Source organism: Tauraco erythrolophus, chromosome 7, assembly GCF_009769465.1.
Source record: "Tauraco erythrolophus isolate bTauEry1 chromosome 7, bTauEry1.pri, whole genome shotgun sequence".
In the NCBI taxonomy this organism is placed as follows: Eukaryota; Metazoa; Chordata; class Aves; order Musophagiformes; family Musophagidae; genus Tauraco; species Tauraco erythrolophus.
In genome coordinates, this window is record NC_141471.1 from 62,544,860 (window position 1) to 62,570,299 (window position 25,440).

At 42.7% G+C, this 25,440-nt stretch overlaps 1 protein-coding gene across 4 annotated transcripts; it reads left to right on the plus strand.

Annotated features, from left to right (window-relative positions):
* The first annotated feature begins 212 nt into the window (after positions 1-212).
* STARD3NL (STARD3 N-terminal like) lies at positions 213-24,274 on the plus strand. Of its 4 annotated transcripts, XM_086614975.1 has the most exons (9): positions 213-254; positions 8,781-9,077; positions 11,591-11,668; positions 13,697-13,774; positions 15,526-15,579; positions 15,683-15,800; positions 18,627-18,725; positions 23,001-23,075; positions 23,884-24,274. In XM_086614975.1, the coding sequence occupies exons 2-8, from the start codon at positions 8,853-8,855 to the stop codon at positions 23,051-23,053; spliced, it is 705 nt and encodes a 234-aa protein (XP_086471101.1). In that variant the 5' UTR covers positions 213-254; positions 8,781-8,852; the 3' UTR covers positions 23,054-23,075; positions 23,884-24,274. The 4 variants fall into 4 exon arrangements, with proteins under 4 accessions (XP_086471101.1, XP_086471103.1, XP_086471102.1 ...); XM_086614977.1 differs by lacking the exon at positions 18,627-18,725; XM_086614976.1 differs by lacking the exon at positions 13,697-13,774.
* The last annotated feature ends 1,166 nt before the right edge of the window (positions 24,275-25,440 follow it).

A 25,440-nucleotide genomic window follows, 5' to 3' on the forward strand; every position in this document is an offset into this window, starting at 1 on the left:
CGCCGGCAGCGACAGCGGCGACGAGTAGCCGGGACCATCCCGGGGCACCGCGGCACCTCCCACACCCTCCATTAAGGCCAACGCCACGCGCCGCCGCGCCCCTGACGGGGCGGTGGGCTGAGCCCCGCCCCCGGGACAAGCCACGCCCCCTCCGCCGCCAGGCCACGCCCCGCCAGTCCCCGGGGCCTGCGGCGGCGGCGGCGCCTGGGCTGCGGTGCGGGCCGTCTCCCTCGGGCCGGAGCGGCGCGTCGGAGGTAAGCGTTGGCGCCGGCCCTCGCCGGGCAGCGGGGGGCGAGGGGAGGGACGCCGCCGAGAGGGACGCCGGGGGGGTTGCCGGCGGAAGGGCGGCCTGGCCGCGCCCCCAGGCGAGGAGGCCGCGCGGCTGAGGGGAGCGGCGCGAGGGCCCTTCCCCTCCCCGCTGCCTCCGCGCTCCCTGAGGAGGGGGCGGCGGAGGGCGGTCGGTTCCATCAGGGCGGCTTTGTTCCCCCGCCACGGCGCCCGCTGTCCCCCGCTGGGGCAGGGTGTGGGGGAGAAACGGCGCTCGGCGGGGGTGGGGAGAGGAAGAGGAGGAGGAGGAAGAGGAGGAGGAGGAGGTCACGTGCCGGGAGGCGGCGGGGCGGAGGTCCCCTCTCCGGTAAGGAGGTGGCTGCGGGGGCTCGGGGGATGCTCAGGGACAGCTGCGTGTGCTCCCCCGCGCCCCGGCCTGCCGTTCCACCTCTCCTGGCGGAAGGCTGGAGGAGGATTGTTTTTCCCTCTCTTCCTGGAATCCTGGTTCAGCAAAGACATCTTCACGGAGCTACAGTGACCCGTTTGTCCTGCCGCTGACGGCGTGAACAAAGCGGGGCGTGCAAACCTCTGCTTTCCATCCCGGGAAAACGTTCTGCTGGGGTTTAATTCCAGCGCCGGACTGAATCGAGGGGAATTTTGGGGAGGCGCTGCCTGATTTCAGCGTCCAAATTAAAAGTGGGTCATTCGGTCTCGAAATGCAGCGTTTTGCACGGATCTTAAGAGTTTCGCTGGTGCATCTGCAGTTGGAGCTGCAGTAGTACTGAGTTAAAGTTGCTCATTGATGAAGTACCGACTGGGAGTCAGCTCCCAGTTTGGTGGTAGCCAGGTGTGAGTTGATTCAGTGATTAAGATGTATTTGTGGTGAATGCATTCCTAAACTGGAAGATCAAGAGTCTTTTTGGAAAAAAAATAGCATGTTGATGTGCTTAGAGGTGTAAGGCCATCGCAGTGTTTCTGCAGTGCTGCCAGTACGTTTTATTATGCTTTTTTTGTCATCTTAACTTATATAAGATGATGTAGGATTGTGTTGAGCATTAATCGCTAGTGAGAGCTCTCATTTTATGCTGGAAATCCTAGTGTTTTGGGGGATTGTTAGTTAATCTAGCACTGCAAGAAGGCTTATTTCTATTTATAAGCAAATAGGGCTGTTATTATTTTTAGTAGATGTTTTTCGTCAGCTTTGCAATTTTAAGTAGACCAGATGCAGAGTGATTAGCTTTTTGTTTGCTTGTTGATAGTGTTGAGGGCCAGATACTTTGGGTAAAATGCACCAGTGGTCCTCTTGTTATGACACAGATCCTGTAAGTATTTTTCTGTTGGTTCTGTTAGACTTTTTTAGGATGAACGTTGTTCTTTGTAGATTCGATACGTCAAGAAAGAAATATTTGACCTTTTTAATGACGCTGAAATTTGTGAATTACTAAACTCTTAGTTCAGATGGATTAGGCATTCTTTTTGGTGTGTTTGGGCTAGAATGTGGTTTTCTTGACATAATGCATTCTAATTTTCATAAATTCTCTACTGTTCAGCCATGAGCTTTTCGAAATGAGTTTAGCACAATTGTTCTAGGCCTTCATTCATGCAAAAGAACGTATTTAGACTTTTTAACCTGATTTTTAACTGTATTTAAACCTGATCAGACCATCCTAGTTAAACGTATGTTTTAATAACTCTATTTGTTGAAAAGTTTTCCAGGGTCAAGCCTTATTTCCAGGTAAGGAGTATTAATGGGTTTCATTCAGTGAATTCAGTCAGCAAGCACAATATTGTCAGTGCTTTTGCAGAAGAGGTTGGTGATGTGGTAATGGTAAATCACACCTGTGACAGCAGAAACTGTGGTTTCACAGCTTAGCTGAGTCACTTGAAGGGAACACAAATGTTCCTTGTGAAACGTTCTGTAAATCTGCTAAAAATGTGTTCTTAATTTGAAATCCTTAGTGATGGTGTTAAAAGACAACTCGTATGTTTTCTCTTTACCTCACTGTGTTAAATTCCACTGGGAGTAAGATGAAAAATGAAAGGTTGAAAGAAAAGTAGTCTTAGTAAAGAACCAATTGAATATCTTGTAATGACATCATGCTTTTCATGTTAAGGTCAGCTACTCAGTCATCAGCTGAAGCCCTGAAACAGCATCACTTCAGACATCAGGAGTTAACTGACAGAAAAACTGGATGAATTATATGCAGATGCGTTAGAAGAAATATTTTATGCTGAAGGTACAGCTGTAGATCTTTGCTAGAATTTGCTGCTACTTGGACTGGGTAATTATTTCCTTACAATGTCCTTTAAGACTTATAAGGACAAAAATGGAGGCAATATGTAAAACCTGATACTTCCTTTTGTTTAGAAGCATCTTCAAGAGCTATAAAATAGGAGTTAAGAGTGAAAAACCTTACAAAAGTTTATCTTGTATTCTAAAATGGATATCAGTTTCTTACAATACTGTGTTTCTGTCGTGGGTTAGGCTAAACCCCCCCACACAGCCGGTCACTCCCCCTCCCCCACCCCCAGGAATGAGGGAGAGAATTAAAGGATAAACGGGAAACCCGTGGGTTGAGATAAGAACAATTCAATACAGATGATTTAATACACAGTGTAGATGCTCACCACCCCCTTGTATGCGAAGCCCGTCTCGTCCTGAAGCTGCAATCCCGGACGAACGCGAGGCCCCGAAATAGAGAGGGGCAGAGAGAGAGAGATAGTACTCCGAGAGTGGGAGTACTGGGAGAGAGAGAAAAAGAAAGAAAAACAATAGAGCAGAAGTGCAGCAAGCGCAAAAGAGCAAAAGCAGCGAAAGCCAAAGCGCAAAAGCCCTTCTGTCCGGCTGCCCCTCACTTTATACTGGGCATGACGCTGCGTGATATGGAATACTAATTGGCCAGTTTGGCCCTCAATCTTAAGTTCCACCACAAATCACAAGGAGAATCGTGTCCCCCTTGTCCCAGCTATGCTCCCCCCTTATCCCGCCGTGTTTCTGCACTCCAGCACACTGAAAAGTCCTTGGAGTCTCAAACATCAACTTGCTATCAGCATTCTTCTCAGAGCGAGCCTCTGAGTAAAACCAAAACACGGAGCTCTTCTAGCTGTTAAAAAGAAGAGCTAACTGTCCCAGCTAAAACTGGGACAGTTTCTTAAGAGCTGTGAAGAATTTCCAGGGCTTGAGTTTGCCTGAAGAAAACTTTCGCGCCATTTTGTAGAATAGTTTTTGAGGGGGTGATGGAATCCCGAGTGTTTCCCACTAAATGCAGAAAATGAGTGACATATTTCATGAAGAGTCTGGCCATTCTGTGCTAGCAAAAGAAGAGCTTTTCTTGTCCAAGTAGTATCTGGCTAGCAGCCCTGGGGCTTATGTTTGTTGTTGAATTGGAGAAAGCAAACAGAGATGTGTACCAGTATCCTGTGTGATAAACCAGTGTCACACTTGGTGTTCGAGGCAATCAGTAAGATGTTTGGTCTCTTTAAAGAATTACATTTTGCCTTTAGACAAATGCTGTCGTGGTAAAATAGATATGCTTTTGATATGTAAAAGGCTTATTTGCCCTACACTTGTTTTAACTTTGAGAAGCTGAATTGATTATCAGTTCTTGTTGCTCAGTGTTTAATGCTGAGGGGAGTAAAACCTGCAGTGAAATCTTTATTCCTGTGAGCCGGTGTTGGGTGGGTGACGTCAGCTTCAGAGAGCAGGTAATAGATGGGCAGAAGAGTTAAGAGCAGATTTGGCAGAGGTTTTTTAGTCATCTTTTCTCTGTCTTTGTACCACATCTCCTTCAGGCCTGATTCTCCTCCCTGCAGAGCACAGCCGTGAGCGTTAAGTGGTGCCTGCTCCTCAGACACAACACCCCTGATATTGTTTGGAAGCAATTGCGTTTCATTCTGTGCGTGGGGGTTCTATGTTTGGGCCTTTTAATGACATAATGTACCCTGAATGTTAATTAGAATGTCACATATCAATTAAAATGACACATCTTTCCTATTTTAGTCCCCTTTCCAAATGTTAACCGCTTGTATTTGGTTATGTTGTAGTCCTCTATTACTCGGTGGATTTTGGTTTTGAATAGACATGTCTAGTACCATGGTATACCTATTTATAGAGTTAAAAAATTTTGCCTCCCGTTTTAAAGCTAGAGATTATAAAACCCAAGTATTTTTGTGGACTGTGCGCTTTAACTGGAATAAGAACATGTCTAGCGAAAGAAGGCAGAGTAGTCTGAAAATTCCCAAATATGCTGTGAAGTAATTAATGGGAAAAAGATAAGTTGGGTCAGCTTGAGTAAGTACGGCGTCAAATATTCTTGTTTCATCTGCTTCAAGATTGAGCTGCTGTCTCTGATTTAACAGGCCAAGGAGTAAGCAGGGTGATAAACTATGCACTGCATCACTTGTTAGACAACTTGTCATGACTATAAAGGCTGCTACTAGGTGTAGAGCAGGTGTCTTTCAAGTGGTCTGATAGACCTCTGAGTATCGTTGTGTATCAGTTATGACAGTGAGATCTCACCAGGAGTCCTAGCTAGTTTTCTGAAAGTTCTAAAAAAAAAAAAATTTTTAGCACAGCAATTAAGTGAAAGTGAATGTATGCAGTTATGACAGATAGGAAAAGAAAATATTTTCATGTTACTTTTTTTTAACCATCTCTGGTTAAAGACAGACTGAAGTCTTCATCAGACTTTGAGGGCAGGGAACGGGTGCACTCCTGCCCTTCCTAATTTTAATAAACTCCTTCCTTTACTTGTCACTGATTGTACTAGTTAATGCTATTAATAGAAGTAAAATCTTCAGTTCCCTTGGATAGGTTTTGGAATTTAATTCTCTGTTTGGAAGTATATCACAAATACACCAATGTGGATTCTTTTCTTGGAATGTTTTGTTTCCCTCTGAAGTGTTTTGAGGTTTCAGTAAAGTTGTAAATTCTGTCATTTCCTCCAGGTAGTGGCTGAAGGGAAGGCAGTGAATGTATTTTTTTCTGGAATTGGGTGAGGCTTTTGGTACAGTCCCTCACAGCGTCCTTCTGGGCAAGTTGTCTGAGTGTGGAGGGAGCAGGTAGAGGGTGCGGTGGGTGAAGCGGTGGCTGTTGGCTGTCTGGAGGGCCAAAAGGCCTTGCAGAGGGATCTGGCTGGCTGGGAGCACTGGGCAATCATCAGTGGCTTGCCGTTTAACAAGAAGAAACGCCGGACTCTGCAGCTGGGGTGGAGTAACACCGGACACGAGTCTACCCTGGGAGAGGGCAGCCCTGTGGAAAGGACTGTGGGGTGCTGGTTGCTGGGAGACTCCGCAGGAGTCAGCGGTGTTCCCTGGCAGCCAAGAGGGCAAACGGCATCCTGGGGTGCATCGAGCACGGCATAACCAGCCGGTGCAAAGAGGTGACTGTCCTTCTGTGTTTAGTGGTGGTGCAGCCTCCTGTCGAGTGCCGCTGCAGTTGTGGGCCCCGCGATGGAAGAAGGATGGGAAGGTCCTTGAACACGTCCCAAGGAGGGCACCAAAGGCAGCGAAGGGGCTGGGAGACACGGCTGCTTAGGGCAGGGGGTTTGTCTAGTTTGGAGGGCAGGAGGTTGAGGGGTGACCTCACTGCTCTGTACAGCTTACTGAGAAGGGGATGTGCAGAGGGAGGTGCTGATCTCTTCTCCATGATACCCAGTGCCAGGATACGGGGGAATGGCTCGAAGCTGCGTCCATCGCGGGAGGTTCAGACTTGACATGAGGAGGAAACATTTCTTCACCAAGAAGGTGGTCAAACCCTGGAAGAGGCTTCCTGGACAGGTGGTCAATGCCCCAGGCCTGTCAGTGTTTAAGAGGTGTTTGGAAAATGCCCTTAATACCATGCTTGAACTGTTTGGTCAGCCCTCTTGGGGTCAGGCAGTTGGACTGGATGATCATTTTAGGTCCCAACCATCCCATCCTGGCGTGTGCCCTCCCATCCTGGCGTGTACCCGCGTGTGCCCTCCCGCTCTCTCCTCCTGCACTCATGATGAGTTGAATAACAATGAGACTGTTATTTGAAATGCCAGGGCTTTTTCAGCTCCACAACCACTTTGAAGGACACACAACACAAAGGATACAAGTAGAAACAGGATTTTATTTTCTTTTCCTGACTCGTTTCAGGGCAGATGCGCACTGTGCTAATGCTTGGGAACAAGTGTAGCCAGGAGCAGGCTGGTGCAATCCTTAGTTTAGCTTGAAAAAGTATGCCTGGAAGTGTGACAAGGGAAAGTGCAAGAGCTACAGGAGGTGGCAAATCGCCCCGTCTTGTGGAGAGCCGTGTGCTGCTGAGACTGCACAGGGAATGGCCATTTCTGGCTCTCTCCTGTGTCTCTGATGACAGGAGGTAGCGGCACTGTTAGTATCCAGTGGCACTGTTAGTATTCTGTGAACTCCACCTCTCCAGGCAAGTTTGCCCATGGAGTTTCTTGCAATATCAGGAATTACAGGCTGTTCGTCTTCCTGGTGAACGTTCTTGACACAGGCACTGCAGAGAACGACCCCGTTGGTCTGAAACTGTCATTCCTTCCTAGGATGTACTTTTCTGACCACGCAGCCTTCCTGAAGCTGCTGTCTAGAATAACCCGAACAAGGGCACTGCCTGGAGCCAAAAGACAATGTGCCAGCTGAACCCAGCCTCCTTCAGATCAGAGGCGGACACAGGCTCAATCTACAGGCAACAATCATAGAATCACAGAATCACAGAATGGTTTGGGTTGGAAGGGACCACGAAGATCATCTAGTTCCAACTCCCCTGCCATGGGCAGGGACACCCTCCACTACACCAGGCTGCCCAAAGCCTCATCCACCCTGGCCTTGGACTCTTCCAGGGGTGGGGCAGCCACAGCTTCTCTGGGCAACCTGTTCCAGTGCCTCACCACCCTCAGAGTGAAAAATTTCTTCCTTAGATCCAATCTAAATCTCCCCTCTTTCAGTTTAGAGCCATTGCCCCTTGTCCTGTCACAATATACCTTTGTACAAAGTCCCTTTCCAGCTTTCCTGTAGGCCCCCTTTAAGTACTGGAAGGCTGCAATAAGATCACCCCGGAGCCTTCTCTTCTCCAGGCTGAACAGCCCCAGCTCTCTCAGCCTGTCTTCATAGCAGAGGTGCTCCAGCCCTTGGATCATCTTCGTGGCCTCCTCTGGACTCGCTCCAGCAGCTCCATGTCCTCGTTGTGTTGGTGATTGTTATTGGCTTGGTGATCGATGTTGGCTTGGATTGCCTCTGGTCTCCTGTTCCCTGCACGTGGAGCCTCCCCTGGCAAGGCGGATTCTGTCTCGGTGCGGGTCTGTTACAGTTCTCGCAGCGCAGCCGAAGAAAAGTGGACTTTGAGCTACCTGAAGACTGTGGGTGTGACTTGACCTGGACATTGGCCTGCCTCTTCCTCGGCTGTGCTGTCTGTGCACTGGCAGCTCCCTGCGCCTTCTTTCCTTTTCCCCTGTGTCCTTGTATCCTCATCTTTGCCTAACGCTGTGCTGCAGCCCCCTGTCTGCAGTTCCTCTTGGGCATTGACTGTTCTTGCAGACCTGAGAGGTGAAACACTGCTGGGACAGAATAGTGAGAAGAGTTTCTTGTTCTGGTCTGTGGTTCACTGAAAGATGGCCCACATAGGGAAAGAAAAAGTTTTGTTCTTGAATTTCAGAAAGGTTTTCCCCCAGCGTTCCAGAAGCTTGGCTGATGTATAGCTTAATCTTGCATAAAATTAAATTTTGTGTAAAATTAAATTTTCTGTGTGTTTCCTTGACGCTTTTGTGACCTTAGTCGGCTCTTTCTAGAACTTTAACTGGAAAAAGGTTCCCGTGGAGTCATGTAGTGAATCACACATCAAACTGCTCTAGGGTGGGTTTTTTTTTTTTAAAGTCTTGTAGTCAGAAGAGACTGAGGGTGATTGCGTTACCTTTAACCACTGGGTTGCAGACATTTTCTTCCAGGAGACCCTGTTTAGTAACGTAAGTTGTCGTAGCAGCTGAATTTATCTTTAGAGCAAACAGCAGTGTATTTGCTTTATGGAGGATTACCACAGTATTCAGGGGTTTTAATAGACTTTTAATCTTCTGGTTGCCTCAGCTCTGGGTGTGCTGGTAGCTAACACTGCCATTTTTCAAGAATTTTGTGTGAAACTCCGTTTAAGTTGACTTCCTGTTAATAAATCAGAATCAGAAATCTTAAAGATTTCTTAAAAAAAAAAAAGGTTTTTTTTGTTAAAAACGTCAATGCTTTCTATTTGTTCCCATTAATGATCTCACTCTATCAACGTGGAGAATGAAGCCTTCTAAATCCAGGCAGTGCTTCCATATTCCCACTGGTCTAATTGACATTAATTCTCTTGTTTCACAAATCATCTGAGAGATGAAGAGAGTGAGATATATCTTATTTTAGAAACAATTCTTAGAGCCTGCTTGCCAAATTTTCCTAGTCATCAGTTTAGCAAAAAGAGAACTGACATGGTAAGATAAAAATACCTGCTGGAATTCTGGCGTTTTGGTGACTAACATGTTTTGGTTTTGTTTGTTTAGAAATTCTTCTTATATGGATCAGCCTTCTAGTGATGGTGGAACTGGAAGAAGACCACGCTAAGCAAACCCAGGATGAATCGGGTCTCAGGTGATGCAGAAAATGCTCACAGTAGCAGTGTGGAATCCTGTCCTTCCTTGCGGGATGTCCACTCCATCAACCCGGCGCAGCTGATGGCAAGGATCGAGTCGTATGAAGGCAGAGAGAAGAAAGGCATTTCAGATGTCCGAAGGACTTTCTGTTTGTTTGTTACGTTTGATCTCTTATTCATAACCTTGCTGTGGATAATAGAATTAAATGTGAGTTGTCTTTTCATTACCCTTAGACTTGACTGATTAATTTATTGACCTCAGGAGTAGTTAATAAGTTGCTCTTTTCTGTCCCAAATTATATGCTATTTTTACCTATTTAAATTAAAACAACTTCTTACTTTTAAGCTTTCATGAACGTATAGTATCTACTCGGCTGTGTCTACTTTTAGTCGTTAGGATCCATGGTTCGTTATTGTCTCATCATTAAACCTTTTGATGTACCTGTAGTCTGTGAACCAGGCTGGAGAAACCCCTGGACATCCAGTGAACTCTTCAGGCAGCGAGTAAACAGAAATGTTACTGCATGTCTTTGAATTGACAAGAAGTGTGAATTTTAACAGTAGTCGAGTTTGCTTTCTGACTAACTCAGTGGTATTTCACTGAGGTGTTAGTCCCTGCAAGGACTTCCAGTGGCCAAGACCTTTCTTCTGCTGAGATGTGTTTTCTTTGAGACAAACTTAGTATACGTTGTGTGTGGCAGGGTGCATTTAAACAGCATAAACTCCCACAGTTGCCACCTTTTCTAATTTGGAACTTTTTCAGTTCTCCTGAAATTTCCAGAAAGCAACAGGGTAGCTGATTTGTTACTATTTCGTAAGTAGTGTCCTACTTCTTGAGCTGGGTTTTAAGCTGTAATCTAAAGTATCCATTTAAGAAAGGACACACAGGAAAAGTGGGAGGAATCCTTTTTCTAGTCAAGAAAGATCTTGAGTAAAGATATTTTTGTGAGCATTCTTTTACAAGATAAATAACCTTGGTTATCGATGTGAGATTATTAAGTTTCAGGAGCTGAGTGTTCAAGTAGTTAATTGGCATAGTGGAAAATACACTTTCTAATTTAATTTGAGAACGCCGACTTTGCTTGCCTGAATGCTGTAATTTTGGGACTGGATTTCCGTTGTCTCCCTAGGTGGAAAGACTGTTGCATCTGGTATGTAAAGCTCGCTTGTCTTGGAAAAGCAGCATAGTGTTCTGATGCATTTCTTTTTTTAGGCTAGTTTCTCAACCTCTTGTTCAACTAAGAGGAGCAGAGTCTGGGTTTGTGTCTTATCGAGGATTCAGAGTACAAATTTTCATACTAGTGCACTCAGAATATTTAAGACTCTGCATAGAAAATGTTGCCAATTTAGGGTGTTTCAGTTTGAATGCTGCAGCATTGAGGGCCCTCAAGATCCTGGCAGTTTTCTTGCCTTAAACCAAAGCTTTTCTCAGAACATATTATAAAACAGAGTCTTACACTGCCAAATGTCAGCAAGAATGAAAAACAGTTCTTTGTCTTCAGCAGACATAATATTAGAAGCCATCATTTCATATCTGGGGTCTGATGCATGATTAGGTTTTTTGTTCTATTTTTTAAATGAAGTTTTGTTCATTGGGAAGTCACATAGCACTGGTTTAAGACTGTCCATCACTAGTACATAAGTAATGGGACTTCAGAATTGCTGCTAGAGTTCCTTAAGTATTGCTTTCCCTTTGTCACCATTATCCGGTGTGCTTAGGCATAATTGATTTTTAAACACTTCAGGGATTAGCTCCGTGGCAATTTGAGCAAACGTTAAATCAAGGCTGTCGTGATTCTCTGCTCATCCTTGTGTTAACATGGTACTCCTGCAGCCACGCAGTGAACAGCTTGGATTTTCCTTATTTATATCACACCTGGTTGTAGAAGAACAACCAAGAGGAAGCTATATTTCGAAATTTATTTGTCAGTTAGCCATAGAGTCCTTCCACTGGAAAAAAACACAGTAGCTAAGGAAGATGTAATTTTGAACGCCCTCAAGCAAATGAAAGAGTTAAACTTGGCTGTTAGTTGTTTGTGGAAGAATGGGCTAATAGCTGCAGCTTCTCTGTTTTTTACAGTGGATTTTTTTGCTCAGCTCTCTTAAAACCGGTAGTAGCTATGTGATAAGGAGAAGATCTGGAGTACGAGTTCAGAATTCATGTTTTGTTTTTTATCTGCTAATGTGTGACCAACTAGAGCTCGTTTCTGGGTGGCTGTTTGATCAGCCGGTTTAATCCTCCTTATGAGACATAAAATGTTCTGTGAATTTAGGTAACAGACCTTACATTTAATAATTTCTTTTTCCCTCAACAATTTGTTTGCTTTTATTTTGAGACAGGCTGAAATTTGACTTACATAGGCCGGATGATAATCCTAAATGTTTTCAATTTGAAAATTGTATATACTCATGAAAAACAAAGAAGGACACTAATTGGCCAGGTTGGATGAGGCCCTGAGCAACCTGATCTAGTTGGAGATATCCCTGTTCCTTGCAGGGGGGTTGGACTAGATGGCCTTTGAAGGTCCCTTCCAGCCCTAACCATTCTATGATTCTATGATTCTAATCTTGAAACTGACATTCTGAGCATAAATGTCCTCTGTTCTTTGTTTAATGGTATTCTTTGTACATCAAAAAATTTGAATTTCACCCTTCAGATTTGTGTGTGTTTTGGCTTCAGTAACCTCTGTTCTAAAGCTGTGTGCTGTTGTTTCTTTGTAGGTAAAAGGAGGCATTGAGACTACCTTAGAGAAAGAAGTCCTGAAGTATGATTACTCGTCTTCATATTTTGATATATTTGTAAGTGTTCTTTAAAAAAAAAAAGACAGAAAAAAGCAGCAAAGGTATAGTTTTTTTCACATTCCTCTTTCCACAGATGTTCCCTAGTTTGAATCCTGTGAAAGGGTCCATATTGTCTTGGTAATTTAGACCAGAAGGATTTGTACCAAATTTCACCCATCTAGGGGTTGCCCAGTCCTACTTTCGCAGCAGGCTCATGGAGCCAGTGGATAGAGATGCTTAGGCATGCTTAATTTGTGTGCTTTTTAATTTAAAATTTAATTTTTTTAAATTAAATTAAATTAATTAAATTCTGCCCCTTCTGTCTCAGAGGGGTGGAAAAGCAGATGAAAAGCTCAGTCAAGAACGTGAGGCTGATGAAACCTAAAGATAATTCATTGAGAGGACAAGACCAAGAGTCCTCATCTGCAGAATCATTTTGTTTAAGCTGCTAGTTTTGTCCTCCCATAGAAATAAGTCAGTTGCAGTGAGGAAAGACTTGTTCCCAGGGTGGCCTGTATAGGTTAGTTTTTTTTCAGATCTCCGTGTTTTAACTCAAATAGGTGTTTTTTAACATTGTACCAAATCAGTTGACATGAAGTATGATTCTCTTTTATTATGTATGGGCACCTTAGCACATGGGAGGAGCTCTGCTGTATTAGGAAATTTGTCTTTCAGCAAGGCTGTAGCTCTAGTTGTGATGTGTTTTGCACTGCATGGACCAAGTTACTGATGTGCAAGTGTTTCTTCACAGCTCTTCCAAAGGGCCCGATGTTTTTGCAAGATCATTAGTTCTACCAGACCTTGTTTGCCTGGCAAAGGTGAATTAGTATCAGTCATTTTATATTGATGACTGTATCCAGAATCTGTCTTTGAAACTGGTGTAAAAACCTGTCCTTGCTTCTGCATAGGACCATTTGCTGTCAAATGGGAGGAGATACTGGTTACAAAAACTCACAAGCTGGCAAACTGCTACTTCTCCCTTTCTCTCGCCATCATCATTTTGCTGGCAGGTTCTCCATGATATACCTTACTGCAGAAAGCAAAAAATGTCACCTGTAAATTTTGGTGCTCTGGAAATTATTTTATCCTGTAGTTGAACCAAGGGTTAGAAACATGTACTGCAAAATAATAGACTTTTATTCCCTGGGAAGGGACTAGGTCATTGAATTCCAGAAAATGATTTGTAGGCTTATACAGGTTTTCTTCTGTTTCTACTACACATCACTGAAACATACATATATTTGCATAAGATTAAACGTGTTCATTGTACCTCTGGCCATGCCTGTCCTTGGTTTCTCTTCATTTTTAAATGTTTGTTTTACATTTTTTAGATTCTGAGCACATCCTTTATAACAAGTTCAAGGCAATCTAATAACAAATAACAACCAGGGAAATTGAGGGTTAGATTCAGAAATCTCATCTATCTGCTATTGATTTCATTTTCTGGCCTTGAAATGCTATAACTTACCTTTCTTTACCACAAAATATTTGGAACAGTTTGCTTCTGCAGACATCCCCATGAAGAATAATTGATTGTTGCAACATTGATATGTCAATAGATACTAAAAATTTAGTAAGTAGAAAATTGTTTTAAAAAATTCTTCCTGTTTTCTGATTGCATTTGTGAAGTCTTTGCAGTTTCTGATTATATTCTTGCGCAGTAGCATGCCACTAAGATTAGTGAGATGCCCAGTGATGCTCAAGGTATTTACTGGAGTGACTGGGTCTAGGTGTAACTGCTTAGACTGCGGTCAGGTAAAATGATCATGAACATTGTGTAGCTTTGTGGTTTCCAACTTATTTGTGGAATCGCACATATTTGAGCCTATATAGGCATGTGAGCGGTGCCCTTTGCGTTAGAAATGGGAAATTGTGTTCTATTTCTGTTTCATAAGTGCACATTTCAACTTGTTTCTCAATAACAGAACTGAGATTGCCCTATTTTAAGTCGTTTTGTACGCAGTTAGTATTTTCAGTGAGCTGAGAGTCTTGCGGTGGTTCTGTGTTCTGAATTAACCAACAACTATTTTTTTCCTCTCTCTGTAGCTACTGGCAGTCTTTCGATTTAAGGTGTTAATACTTGCATATGCAATGTGCAGACTGCGCCATTGGTGGGCAATAGCTGTGAGTAGTGGCCAAGCATAACGGAGTTTTAACTAGAACGGGTCAAACAGACAACATTTTTAGATGCCTCTTAACGCTTGTTTGTTAAGAATCAGCTTGATGCTATGTATAAAAATTCACTGTACAGTAACAGATTGAAAACTGCCGTTCTGGAGGATTTGCAGCCTAAAGACAAGAATTCAGTAGCACAGTGGATGTGGTCCTTATTTTAGGTATCGTGTTAATTCAAATTGAAGACTTATTTTGGATCCAGAATGGATGGCTGGTTGTAACCGCTCGTTACGTCTGACTTGCTAAATTAACATTTGAAATGTATTTGCACATGAAACAGTGAACTATATTTCAAAAAGGAGAATTGGCCTTATTTTTCGAGAGATCCAGCTGTGTATTAACTCCCACATCCTTAGCAAAAACTCTAAAAATAGAGTTTTAGGTGCCAGCCATTGAGCACTAGTACCTGTCTTGCGTCATGCTCCAGTACAAAATGTTGGACATGCATCCTTTCTTACAAAGGAAGTTCTTGAGAACTGTAGGCACTGATAATAAATTTTTAAGTGGACTGGAGCAAAGATCTTTAATGCTGCTGTACTGTGTGGGTGAGAAAGAATGCAAAACTTGGTGACAAATCCATACTTTCACCAGTTAGTACTATAGATTATAGTACAACAGGCAGATTTCTGGCTTAGTACGTTGTAGATCTTATATTTTTTCCCCTTAAACCATGGTAGGTGCATGTAGAATGTGCTCATTTATAGCTTTCTTCAAGTGAACAGCATGCAGTTTGTTCAGGAGTCTGAGATGACGTCATGATTCTTTTTGAAATTGTGTGATTCGCACGGCACAAACGCATCGATAATGTAACTGCTGCTCTGATCGTGTTTATTTTTAAGTGCCTGCCTTTCAGAATCCCTTCCTCTTAGTTGTGTAGCTTTAGAGGATTTCTTCCAATGACATCCTCCAGCTTGATGCGGTTGGTTAGGAGGGTGGTGAGGGTCGAACCCATCGTGGTGGTAAGCAGTAAGCATAAAAAACTTCACCAAAGGTTTTGGAGAAACCATTAATCTTAAAATACTACCTGTGCTTACCAGAAGCTAGTTAGGTTCTGCTACTATTTAGAGAATTGCTGGACCAAAATGCACTGATAGAGTTAGAAGCCTTGTTTAAGTGAACAGTACTTGTCCACTGCTTTTTTGGGGTTTTTTTCAGGCGTTTTATGCAGCCTGCCATTTTGTAAGTGTCAGGGAATATCAAGTCTTCAAAGTGATTCATTTCTCACAACATCATTACATGAATTAGAATATTAATTCAAGTTTACTCATGCAAAGATGTTTTGTTATTTGAAATGGATCTTTTGATGTGGATGGTAGTGAAAAGTATTTAGACCAATTGCTGTCTGCTTTTTCCCAAATATATAGGCAGATATTTTTTTCAAGGACTGAGTGAATAAAATATTGCATCTTCATTATACAGTAAGACCACAATTTATATAACCTAGCACCTGTGTAGCATCTAAACTGCCTATCTGCTATGTGGAAATCAAGATTTGGAGATGTCTGTATTAAAACTTATCTCTATTAAGGAGATTATTTTAATAGCACTTTAACTTAATTGTATCATATTTGATATGTTTTATTAATCTATGATCTTGCTGTTGTTGGTAAATATTTAAAGTTACGACTGGTAATAGTGGCAGAAATGAGAAAGTAAATCCAGTTCTTAGTTTTAACTGTTTTTTACCCTGTCTCTTTCAGTTTACAACAGCAGTGACCAGTGCCTTTTTATTAGCAAAAGTAATTATTTCACAGGTATATATTCTAATCAAATGATTTTTTTTATTTTGTTGCTTTCTTGAAAGCCAGATTCTTCAGGGTGATTTCTGTAACGTTGTGTGGTTTTGTTTCCTTCAAGCTGTTCTCACAGGGTGCTTTTGGCTACGTGCTGCCCATCATATCCTTCATACTTGCCTGGATTGAAACTTGGTTCTTGGACTTTAAAGTGTTACCGCAAGAAGCTGAAGAAGAAAACAGTAAGCTTTTGATATTTCCCTTAAATCCCTGTAATTGGTAACATTTGATCCCATGTTATCTGGCAGAAGGAGGCTTCGTTCAGCTTCTCAAAATTTGAAGAGCTGTGGGAAAAATTAAATCGTATGGCATAATTTTTCCTCTTCTGGAAAGGAGCATAAGCCTTCAGCAAAGTGGGTTTTTAGTTAATTTAGGGAGGCAAAGTTAAAAGTTACAAGGGCCAGATCAGTAATTTGTCAAGCATTTAGGAACGTATAAAATTTTGCGTGCTTAAGACATGAGAATTTAACTGACTTGAGCTTCTAAAATTTTATTTTTGGGTCATGCATAGAATAAGTTGCTGGTTCCTCTCCTAGGAAGACTAGGTACAATAACTAACTCAGTGTCACTAACTTTTCTTTTGAGGTGGAAAAGGGAAAAGAAAGAAGTATTGTGGAGAGTCTGCTTCGTGCATAGATAGAATGAGAGCAGAGCAAGTACCAGTTTCAGTCTCTTCAAGATGAGGCAGCAGGTCACCTGACGCTCAATATGTTTGCCTAAATGGAGGAAACCCACTGATGTAGGTGGAAGAGAATATTGCAGGAGTGGTGAGGAAAAGAAAGCACAGATTTCTGCTGCAGATGTTGTTTCAACAGCAGGAGAGTGATTATACAGCAAACCTGTTAGTCTGACCAACAGCCTGAAACTCTGTTAGAAGGGAATGTTTGCCTGGCACCTAAAAATGAGAACTTGGCATGGGCATGGATGCCTCCATTTTTTTAGTGCTCTGAAATGCAATCTTCCTACTTTGATCTCTTCTCTCCTCTTTTCTACCACTCCAAGAAAGAAGTTGGTTCAATGAGTACATTGGGGTTTGCCTTTTTTTTTTCTTGTTGAGGGGTGAGGAAAAACAGCTGCATCACACTTTTATCTCAATAGCTGAGAAATCTAACCAGTTCAGAGACTTTTGCGTGTTCTATACGGAATATTCACACACAAAGTGTTTGATACATACACATGTAAATGCTTGGTCATCATATTCATAAAATTGAAATATTTTTGGTAAATCCTTGTAAATAATTGGTGATCATATTCATAAAATTGAAATATTTTTGGCAAATCCTTGTGGGATTCCATGACACTTTCTGTTTTTTTCATTCCTTGAAATAGATGGTATTTATTTAGAAGTATTTGCTTTTTATTTGAACTCTGCATATTCCCAGGAAGATGAGATCTCACTGGAAAACACTGGTTTTAAGCAATTAAGTCAGACAAGTGGTAGGCATGTTTGTATTGTGTTGTGTGGTAGTACTTATATAGTGCCTGATTTGCTCTTAAATCTAGGCAGATATTGAAGCCAGATGTTAATAGTTTTTGCTTTTTGATGAGGTATTTTTCTCTCCTATCTTTACTGGGAGTGGAAACTTTTTTTAAAAAAACCCCACGCACACCAATTTTCTGCCTAATGCAGCAGTGCTCATAATTTGGAGATATTTTGTCTGTAACTTAAAAAAAAAAAAAAAAAAAAGAGGGGCAAAACCGTCTTTCCACTGAAGAAGATCTCCAGCTCTTCAAGTTTCCTTCTGTGAGCAGGATTTATACCTAAAATCCATCCAGTATATATCTTCTGGTATCTTGTGACTCATCATTAAGCATGGAGACAAACCTTCCTCTTTTGGACTGAGTGGAGATACAAGTACAGTAATTGTCTCCTTTGAAGACTTTCTAGGCTGATAGAATCATGGAATCGTTTAGGTTGGAAAAGACCCTTAAGATCATCAAGTCCAACTTTGAACTAGTTTATTATGGATATGAAGAAAGTAGTTTGAGTTGGAGATTTTTTTTTTTATATATATATATATAACTGCTGGCTTGCTCAGCCCTCCTGATTCAAGGTTTTTCTTTTTTTATTTTTCCCCACCAGTCTTCATGTTGCAGGGAGTAAAAGATGGAAGTTCAGTAGCCTTATGTTGACCTAAAATGCCATCTTTACCTTGTTATCAGAAGACTTGTTGATGGCAGTAAGGATGAGATGAATTAGCTTCTCTCCCAGCCCCTCTTGGTTTTTGTCCTGTGTTAAACACACCAGAAAAGCCCCATGTCGTTTCCAAAGTATTTTCCAGATTTTAGATGAAATCGAGCCAAAAGGAGTTGAAGGTTGGAGTAACTAGGTATGTTGAGACAGGTATGCAAAAGCAAGCCATTAATGAGGAGTCTTACAGTGGCAAAGTGAGAAAATAATTCGTTTGGTTATGCCTGGAAGCTCACTGTTCATTGCAAATGTATTTCAGGGTTGTAGTTAGCCAGTGACTATCGATGGGCAATGGCTTTAAACTGAAAGAGGGCAGATTTAGATTAGATAGAAGGAAGAAATTTTTCACTCAGAGGGTGGTGAGGCACTGGAACAGGTTGCCCAGAGAAGTTGTTGATGCCCCATCCCTGGAAGTGCTCAAGGCCAGGTTGGATGAAGCTTTGGGCAACCTGGTGTAGTGGAGGGGCATTGGAACTAGATGATCTTTGAGGTCCCTTCCAACCCAAACCATTCCATAATTCTATGATATGGCATCCAAATCATGCAATTACACGTAGTAGAAGGAAGGATTCGTTGATTCATGTGTACAGTACCTCTGATTTGCTGCAGTGTGTTTCCTTAGCTGCCCAAAGTTACGTAGAAGACAGAAAATTAAAATTAAGTTTGCCTTTTTTCCTGAGATACTCGTTTATAGAAGCAACTTAAGCAGGAATGCTAATATAATACATCCATCTTTAAGATTCTTCATCAATACTTGATCTTTAAGATCCTATGTGATAGCATGGAGGATTTATTCTTTTGCTTCTTTTTCTTTTAGGATTTTTGATAGCACAGGATGCTTCTGAACGAGCCGCTCTTCTTCACCCAGGAGTCCTCTCTGATGGGCAGTTCTATTCTCCTCCTGAATCTGTAGCAGGTAGTTACATTTGCGTAGTGAATGAGTTTTCATTAAAGCCTTGCATATTTTTCCCCCCTCAGAGGGTGAGGTGCGGGAAGGGTGAACCGAAAAAAAAATATATTTTCCTTTTTAAATTAAAAATGTACTTTACAATCCTAAAATGAAAGATTCTTTTCTATTCAGTAGTTCAGTTTAGTTACTACTTATCAGATTAATTACAAAACACATAGTGGGGGGTTTCTGACATGCCCCAAGGGTGTTAAAAACAAGGTAAGTGTGAAAGCAAATGGTGCTGCAGCTGAAAGGGGGAGATAATTGTTTGTTTCTGCCATTGATGATCCTTATGGGTCTCTTTCCAACTCGAGCTATTCTATGATTCTGTGATCTTATATTTGTTAGCAGTAGTGTTTATGCAGCAATGCACTACTTAATCCAGCCTAAACTCGGAACTTTACAGTGTCTTAGCATAGCTAAGAAGAAGCAGCAGCTCAACATAGCTTATATCAGCTATCTTAGCATAGCTAAGAAGCAGCTCAACATGAGCCGGCAATGTGCGCTGGCAGCCCAGAAAGTCAACCGTGTCCTGGACTGCATCCAAAGAAGTGTGGCCAGCAGGTCAAGGGAGGGGATTCTGCCCCTCTGCTCTTGTGAGACCCCCCCCCCCCCCCCGCAATGCTGCATTCAGCTTTGGGGTCCCCCAACACAAGAAGGAGTTTGAGCTGCTGGAGCGAGTCCAGAGGAGGCCATGAAGATGATCCCAGGGCTGGAGCACTTCTGCTATGGAGATAGGCTGAGAGAGTTGGGGCTGGGGCCTACAGGAAAGCTGAAGAGGGACTTTTTACAAGGGCATGTAGTGATAGGACAAGGGGCAATGGATTTAAACTGAAAGAGGGCAGATTTAGATTAGATATAAGGAAGAAATTTTTTACATTGAGGGTGGTGAGGCACTGGAACAGGTTGCACAGAGAAGTTGTAGAGGCGCCATCCCTGGAAGTGTTCAAGGTCAGGTTGGATGAGGCTTTGGGCAACCTGGTGTAGTGGAGGGTGTCCCTGCCCATGGCAGGGGGGTTGGAACGAGATGATCTTTGAGGTCCCTTCCAACCCAAACCATTCTGTGATTCTATGATTCTATAGACAGTGAACCTGAAACTGCTCTAAAGCAAACTGAAGTTTCAAGCAGAGGCTCTTTTCCTTTCTTGTAGTGAGAAGAAAAAGCCCTCCCTTTATAAAAAGCCTACCTGTGTTGGTATATTAGAGGGCAAGTGTTAATTACATCTTAACACTGCATATCACGTCCTTTGTTCTAGTGGAGGTGTGAGCCAAGTAAGCCAAAAAATAGATGGAAATACTGCAAGATTTAAGAACGTGTTTTCAGGTGTTTCAAGGAAATGAGTAATTTCCTTATGGGTTCAGTGGATTTGAGTTATTTGACCCCTATGTCAGTCTTTCTGGCCTAAAACGTAAATCTCTTCTGTAGAGTGGTGCCGTGTTATGCAACATATTTCAAATATTAATAGCTGCTAATTGCTGCAGATACCTTTGCCCGTCCTGCATTACAGAGTTATGCATGTGTATGTTGGTGGTATTTTTCGGTTTAATGGCTGTGTCTGGTTGTTGAGCATCTTGGCGAAATGAATGGCTTAGGGCTCCATCTAGGGACGGCAGAGCATTAAGACAACGTCGAGTATAACGATTCAAAGTGAAAATGTATTTTAGTTAAAGCTGTGAGTCTGTCTTTAGGAACAAAGTTTGAAAGTTTTACACTGGATTCGGCCTGAGATTTTTTTGGCAACAGAATATACAGCGTGAGAGCAGCCCTGAAGAAAAGGACTTGGGAGTGGTGGTGGATGAGAAGCTCAACATGAGCCGGCAGTGTGCGCTGGCAGCCCAGAAAGCCAACCGTGTCCTGGGCTGTATCCAAAGCAGCGTGGGCAGCAGGTCGAGGGAGGGGATTCTGCCCCTCTGCTCTGCTCTTGTGAGACCCTACCTGGAATACTGTGTTCAGCTCTGGAGTCCCCAGCACAAAAAGGACATGGAGCTGCTGGAGTGGGTCCAGAGGAGGCCACGAAGATGATCCGAGGGCTGGAGCACCTCTGCTCTGGAGACAGGCTGAGAGAGTTGGGGCTGTTCAGCCTGGAGAAGAGAAGGCTCCGGGGTGATCTTATTGCAGCCTTCCAGTTCTTAAAGGGGGCCTACAGGAAAGCTGGAGAGGGACTTTGTACAAAGGTATATTGTGACAGGACAAGGGGCAATGGCTTTAAACTGAAAGAGTGGAGATTTCGATTGGATCTAAGGAAGAAATTTTTCACTCAGAGGGTGGTGAGGCACTGGAACAGGTTGCCCAGAGAAGCTGTGGCTGCCCCATCCCTGGAAGTGTTCAAGGCCAGGTTGGATGAGGCTTTGAGCAGCCTGGTGTAGTGGAGGGTGTCCCTGCCCACGGCAGGGTAGCTAGAACTAGATGATCTTTGAGGTCCCTTCCAACCCAAACCATTCTATGATTCTATAAGTGTAAGTGAAGCTAAGGTTTTCCTTGGCAGTTGGGCTGGGCCAGTGTTGTGTGTGCAGTGAGCTATGGTGCCTCGGCATGCGTGTGGTGACTACAGCTGTACGACTGTGCCATTGCTTTCAGCGTATCGAGTAGCTGCTTGTCACCTGGGTTTCAGCAACACCCCACGTGCCTTCTCCTAGTCTGCCCTAACCGCCAACTCGGTGTCTTTAAGCACCTTTTATGGGTAGGAGAAGCAAAATAAACAGTTAAATGAATTTGAACTAAAGCACACAGACACTGGTAGTCACAAAGTATTCTGAAACTCTTAGATGATGTACAGTAAAAACAGTTCGCAATTAAAAATACTTTCTTGAAAATTCTCTGCATTTCTGTCAGATAAGACAAACTATAGATTGTTCTAAGACAGCAATTTTTGGTCAATTTACGTTACATATTAGTTGGAAAAATATTTAGAGATAGAGGGGAGTAAACTTCTCTGCTGACATGGCAACATGTCTGAAAACAAGTCTTTGCTGTCAGGAGGTGACGTTTAGGATAGACTCTGTTGGAATTTGCAGCATATTTCTCTTTTTATGTCTTCCTTGAAGATACATGTGTCCAGGGCCATACCCTGTTCCATTTGCTTCTTTGTATGGGCTGACCCTTCATCTTCAACATTAGACTTGGTTGCCAAGTAATCATTTTGGAAGTAGCAAGTGGAAAATCAGCCTGGGAAGAGTAAAGTTCTACAGTTCCTGTACAATTTGAGCTTCAAATTGAAAGTCATGAATGCTATTCTGAGAAAGGAAAGGACTTCAGAGTAGTTTGGCCAAAAAAAGCGCTTGATGCCTTTGTCTTTCTTTTTTAATTCTTTGTGAGAGGGAATGTGGGTCCGTAGTTCAGCTTTTTTAAACTGCTCAAGACATGTACGGTGAAATGCACGGGCTGATAATTCCTCAGTCATCCCTGACAAAGACCGACTGCCGCCTCAGATGTGGGCAGAGATACCTGAAGCTGGGATTGGATCTCCGGAACTGTGGTTTAGCACTGCTCACCCTGCTTGCTTGGTGTCTTCTTGCTGTCCCTGGAACAACTGATCCATCAAGCCACCTTCCTGCAAAGCAATGCCTCCTGTAGGAGCTGTCTCTGGGCACGTAGCCCTGTCACCAGCTACACTTTCTTTTTGGGGCCTACCAGGGCTTCGTGAGAGCTGAGAGCAGGCAGGGGATGAGGAGAAGAGAACTGGGCAGGGAGAGGCAGGGGAAGCTGTTTGGGTTCTGGCTTAGAGTGAGACAACCACTTGCCAGAGCCCTGGATACAGAAATTCTTGATTTGTAAAGCAACGTTTCTGGCTGCTTTGAAAGAGTCTCCTGAAGTTGTCTCCCAAAGGGCAGGATGTAGCAAGTGGGAAAATCTGCTTGTCAGTGAGCAGATGTGGAGTTCGTTGTCCTGAGTGTGTTGTTGCGGAAACTTGAAGCACTTGCCAACTGAATTCGTTGACAGGGGTGAGTATTTCAAAAATGATCCCAGTGCTGGGGTTTGGGTTTGATAACTGTTTAAAAAAGGCTTCAATGTGAAACATCTGAAAAGATAAGAGATCTAAAAGAAAAAGAAAATATTTTTATGGGAAATAGTTGCTTTGAATTGCCTTCGGATAAGTCATTACCAGTGGTGGTCTGCTTTTTTCTTTTTCCTTTTTTGCTCTCTTTCTCTTTCCTCTCTTTCTCCCCGCTCCCCCTCTCTCCCCTCCTCTCCCCCCTCTCTTCTTTCAACTGATCTAATAGCATTCCTGTCTTCCTTTTCAGGATCTGATGAAGACTCTGAAGAAAAACAAGACAGTGAAAAGCCAGTCGTATAGCATTTAGGAAAAAAGCAGGTAAGTTCCTTTGCATAGAACCTGAATATTCCTAATTTTTTTTTCTTTGTTCCTTCCCAAGTAATTTGAACAGTGGGCTAACTCTTAAGGAGTTCGTCATCTTTGAACCCAGTCCGTCTGTCTTAGCAACCTTCTAGCAGAAAATCCTGCCAGGCTCTCAAGAGCCTGTGGTTGTGCTCCTCTGCTGCTGAGTTCTGGCTGACCTGGGCCCAGGGCTGTGACAGCTGTCTGGAGTACAGCATAAAAGGCTCAGGAAGGAACACTTCCAGCATTTATTTGTTGGCTGTCCTGGAAAGGACAATGGTGGACCAGACATGTAAAAGCTGCTTTTTTTTGAAGTGGGGAGAGATGTTTCTTTGGAGATGGCAATGCAGGAGTGCTAGGAAGAGATTTCTTTTAGTTTAGGTCTAGGACAAATACACTAATCTTGAAGACTACATCGACAAAACTACTTTGATATTTCCCCTCCTCAGTCTGTTTAATACTACAAATGGGTTACACTGGAGCAGCTGCATCTGAAGATTTTTGTAGTGTACTTTGGTTAAATATGAGAGATGATTTCCTTATTTTGGAAATTACTTCATTTACTTTTGGAATTATCACGCCTCATGCTTTCACTTCACTGCACATGGCAAAGCTCAAGCTAGGGCAGGTGTTCAATGTTCTTGAGAAGCTGAAGCTTCTGATTTGAAATTTTCTAGTGCTTGTCTGGAAGAGCGGATGGCCTTTTCTTTGCAGCCTCCCTGTTTTCAGTGTGAGTTGTCTTGACTTGCATCTTCATTCATCCTGACTTGTGTCATCTGTTACAGAAGGAAAATCTTTGAAGGAAGTTGTTGGGGTTTGGAAACTGGCAACAGAGTCTGTGGCTGACTTGCTGGTGGAGCTGCTGACGGGAGAATTTATTCAGTAAGAAGCAAAGGGAATGGTTCCCGTGTACTGTATTACCTCACAAAGATGTACCTTATTGACATATGTATATTAGATTGCCTCCCAGGTGGTATGAAAATATTTCTCCATGATGTATTTTATTATTCAGTGATTCCTGAAGTTGATCTTCTAATGACTAGGTAATTACTGGAAAGTGTTGTCTTGTGTACCTAATCAAGAGACTGGTAATATAATGAAGTAAAACTTCTCTATGGTGGAAGTATATTTAATGATTGTTGGGACTCGCTAGGTAAAATTATTTTATGTTATTGAAAACTTGTCATTCGTTTTATGTTTACTTTTTTTAACTCCGTGCATTTTCTTTTTTTTAATGGGTATGTTCACTTTCTAAAATAAAAGTGTTAAAACATGGGTAATGTGTTACGATATTTTGTTGCGTTATGAACTGAAAATCCTCATGTACCACTCCTTTTTTTTTTCTTGCGGGATAATGAGGATTCCAGTCTGCATAGATTGTGTGCAAAATGTGTTATAGTGCTGTTTGGCTGCCTGTAGGGGTGTGTGGTGATAGTGGAACACCATTCCTTCGTTGCATATGTGATACTAAAAGAATGCTTTTTGAAATAACCTCGTTCCTATTCCTGTGCTGGTGGTGGATGTTCTTCAGGTTCAAGGAGGAAACTGGAGTAAGTGAGCTTTTGTGAACGCTAGTATTACCCCAGTAGTAAAAGGAAGGCAGTCAATTGTTGAATTTAGGTGTGTAAGTATAAGGCAACGTGTTTTCAGATACAGATGTTAAGTTTTAACCGATGATTGATTTCAAATAGTGTGTATTCTTCACACGTTAGCTCACACACATGGACAATATTGCTTTGTAATATTTCCATGGCTGTGGAACAGAAGTGTAGTGGGTAGAAGACAGGATGGGCTGTGGTCTAACTCTTCCAGTCACAGGTTTTCCCGGAACCAGTACTGACTGTTTCAGTTTGCAGGATTTTTCCACAAAAAGTGCAACCCAAAACCCAGTACTCAAAGTATTAAAACATACATTGACTGTCCCTTACTCAGTCTCAACAAATCAATAAACTAACAGCAGGGGCCTGTAAGTCACTACAGCTGTCAAACTCACAGCCATGAACTTGCCGAGCCCTGGAAATTGCAGATGGATACCTGTGTTCCCTACTGGTTAGGGGTGTGTGGAGTCAGGATGTCTTTTCTCTTTTTGGCTTTGGGTACAAGACATTGCAAGTGTCCCACAACAGTTATTCTTAAAACAAAAGGAGGTAGGTAACCGCTAGTGCTTTCAAGCACCAAGCTAAGTTAAAGCACTCACATTTCAATGAAGTTAAGGTGTATCTCCTTTCACAATTACTTAACTCAGTATTCTGTTAGCTTATTGTTTAATAGTGAGACTCAAACCAGAAGTGAAGATCTTACTTTAGAAACTTCAGTTGGATTTAGACTTAGCTAAACCAGTCCTT